Source organism: Nannochloropsis gaditana, assembly GCF_000240725.1.
Source record: "Nannochloropsis gaditana CCMP526 unplaced genomic scaffold scaffold327, whole genome shotgun sequence".
In the NCBI taxonomy this organism is placed as follows: domain Eukaryota; class Eustigmatophyceae; order Eustigmatales; family Monodopsidaceae; genus Microchloropsis; species Microchloropsis gaditana.
In genome coordinates this window covers 1-1,878 of record NW_005803626.1, presented here as the reverse complement: position 1 = coordinate 1,878, position 1,878 = coordinate 1, and the positions used below count along the sequence as shown (strand labels likewise).

Here is a 1,878-nt window from a genome sequence, read left to right as displayed (position 1 = left end):
CGCTGGAAGTGGCGGAGACACGGGCTCGGGAGCAACGTGCTGCCCGGAGTCGGGCGGGCTCGGAGGGCAACAGCGTGGACGGTCGGAGTTGGGGTGGCTTGAGCACGCTGAGTGCCGGAGGGGGTGACAATGGGCACAAGGGAGCCGGTGGGGGAATCACGGGGGAAGGGAGCTTCGCCTCCTCGCATGGCATGTTGTCAGGCGATGGGGGGGAATGGGGGGAGCAGGGAGAGACTTGGATTGAGGGAGGGAAGGAAGGGCGGGGCACCAGCTCGAGTGAAGGACTGGGCGGGTCCTCGCGGCGGGGAGGGGAAGGAGGGGAGAAAGAGGGGGGGAGGGACGGGAAAGGGGGCCGGAAACGCAATTTGACGGCGGAGGAGAAAGTAGCTCAGTCTCGGCATCGGAATCGGGAGCACGCCCGCAACACCCGGCTGCGGAAAAAGGCTTACACGAAGAAATTGAAGGAGCTGGTGGACGACTTGGAACGGCAGCGGGAGGAGGAAGACAGGGCCAAGGACGTGCTGGCCTCCCGGGCCTTGGAGGAGGTTCACCACCGAAACACCGTCGTCCACTCCTTCCTACACTGCCGAGCCCGGGACGAACGCGACCGAAGGAAATGGGCCCAGGTCCTGGACGAGGACTGCGTGCTCACGCTGCCAATCACCCCCTACCGTTTTTTCCCCCGGGGGGAGGTGCACAAGGGGGTACGCGTCGTCCAAGGCCTGGATGCCGTCATGGCGGACGCATCCTCCCTCCGGCTCCTGATGGAGGCGGTCGAATGGTCCGCCTTGGAAAGAGCCCACTCTCCGTCGTCCGCCCCGCCCTCCTTCATGTCCTCCCTCAACGCGTCGTCGCCCTCCGGATGGAAGATCGGCGCCGGCGTCGAGGGGGACGCCGCGGATCGAGACATCAAGGAGGAGCACGGGGCCCGCGCGGGGTTCCCGCCTGTGCGCCTGGAATACGTGGTGAATGCCCAAGATATTATCATGTCCAAGGATACGCTCATGTGCCGGTGGACGTTGCGGACGAGCCGATCCCGGTTGTCCTTTCCATCTGCCCATGTGTCGTCCCGCCCACCCTCGTCGAGACCCGACCAACCCCCAGCGTCATCCATGCAGCAGCGTCACTCCCCCTCGTCCTACTCCTCCTCCTCCTGTTCTCCCCCCTCCCCTGTGGCTCCATTAGTTCAGAAGGAGAGAACCGGTCCCGGTGCCCCCTCCCCTCAAGCCGGCAAAGGATCTTCAGGTGCCCACGGAGAGGGGGAGGAAGCGGGAAACACCAGTACCCTGCCCGTGGATTGTTCGAACAGTGCCGACAAATATATGGGCACTCCATTGCAGCAGGGGCCAGGGAAACACGGGCGGGCCATTCAGGGTGTGTCGGGAAGCAAGAGGGCATCGCAGCAGCGAGACAGTGACGTTCTTGACAAGCTGGAATTCGGCGTGGAAGGGATGCTCTACTGTCGTTTCAACGAGCAGGACAAGCTGACAAGTGTGGAGATGGTCTTTGATGTGATGATGGTCATGCAGCAATTACAACGCGCCGCTGGTGTCCCTTGTGAGTACTTGATAGTCCCCAACTCCCTAGAAGGCGCCTGCCAACGCGCGGCCACGGCGCGGGTGCTGGTCAGAGCAGAGGCACCCTATCCCGTGCTGCACGTGAACGAGCACTGGACAAACCTTCGGGGCCAGACCCAAGTGGACGTGGAAGGTCAACCTTTGGACCTTCTAGAAGGCGCCAGCGAGGCGCCGGGTACACGGTTCATGGTGGACGAGGTGATGGGCGGCCGACCAGCGAGCTGCATCATGCTGGTCTTTAAGGCCTGTCGTCAAGCCTTCACAGGGTACTTGCAACTCTTCCCCCTGCATGCCGCTCCTG

The 1,878-nt window shown here is 63.3% G+C and overlaps 1 protein-coding gene across 1 annotated transcript; it reads left to right on the top strand.

Moving 5' to 3' along the window:
• Positions 1-418: 418 nt before the first annotated feature.
• NGA_2048610 (uncharacterized protein) lies at positions 419-721 on the top strand (the record flags this gene model as incomplete). The annotated part of the gene is made up of 1 exon (XM_005854984.1): positions 419-721. A coding segment is annotated over one exon (303 nt), but the record flags the coding sequence as incomplete, so codon positions are not given.
• Between the last annotated feature and the right edge of the window lie 1,157 nt (positions 722-1,878).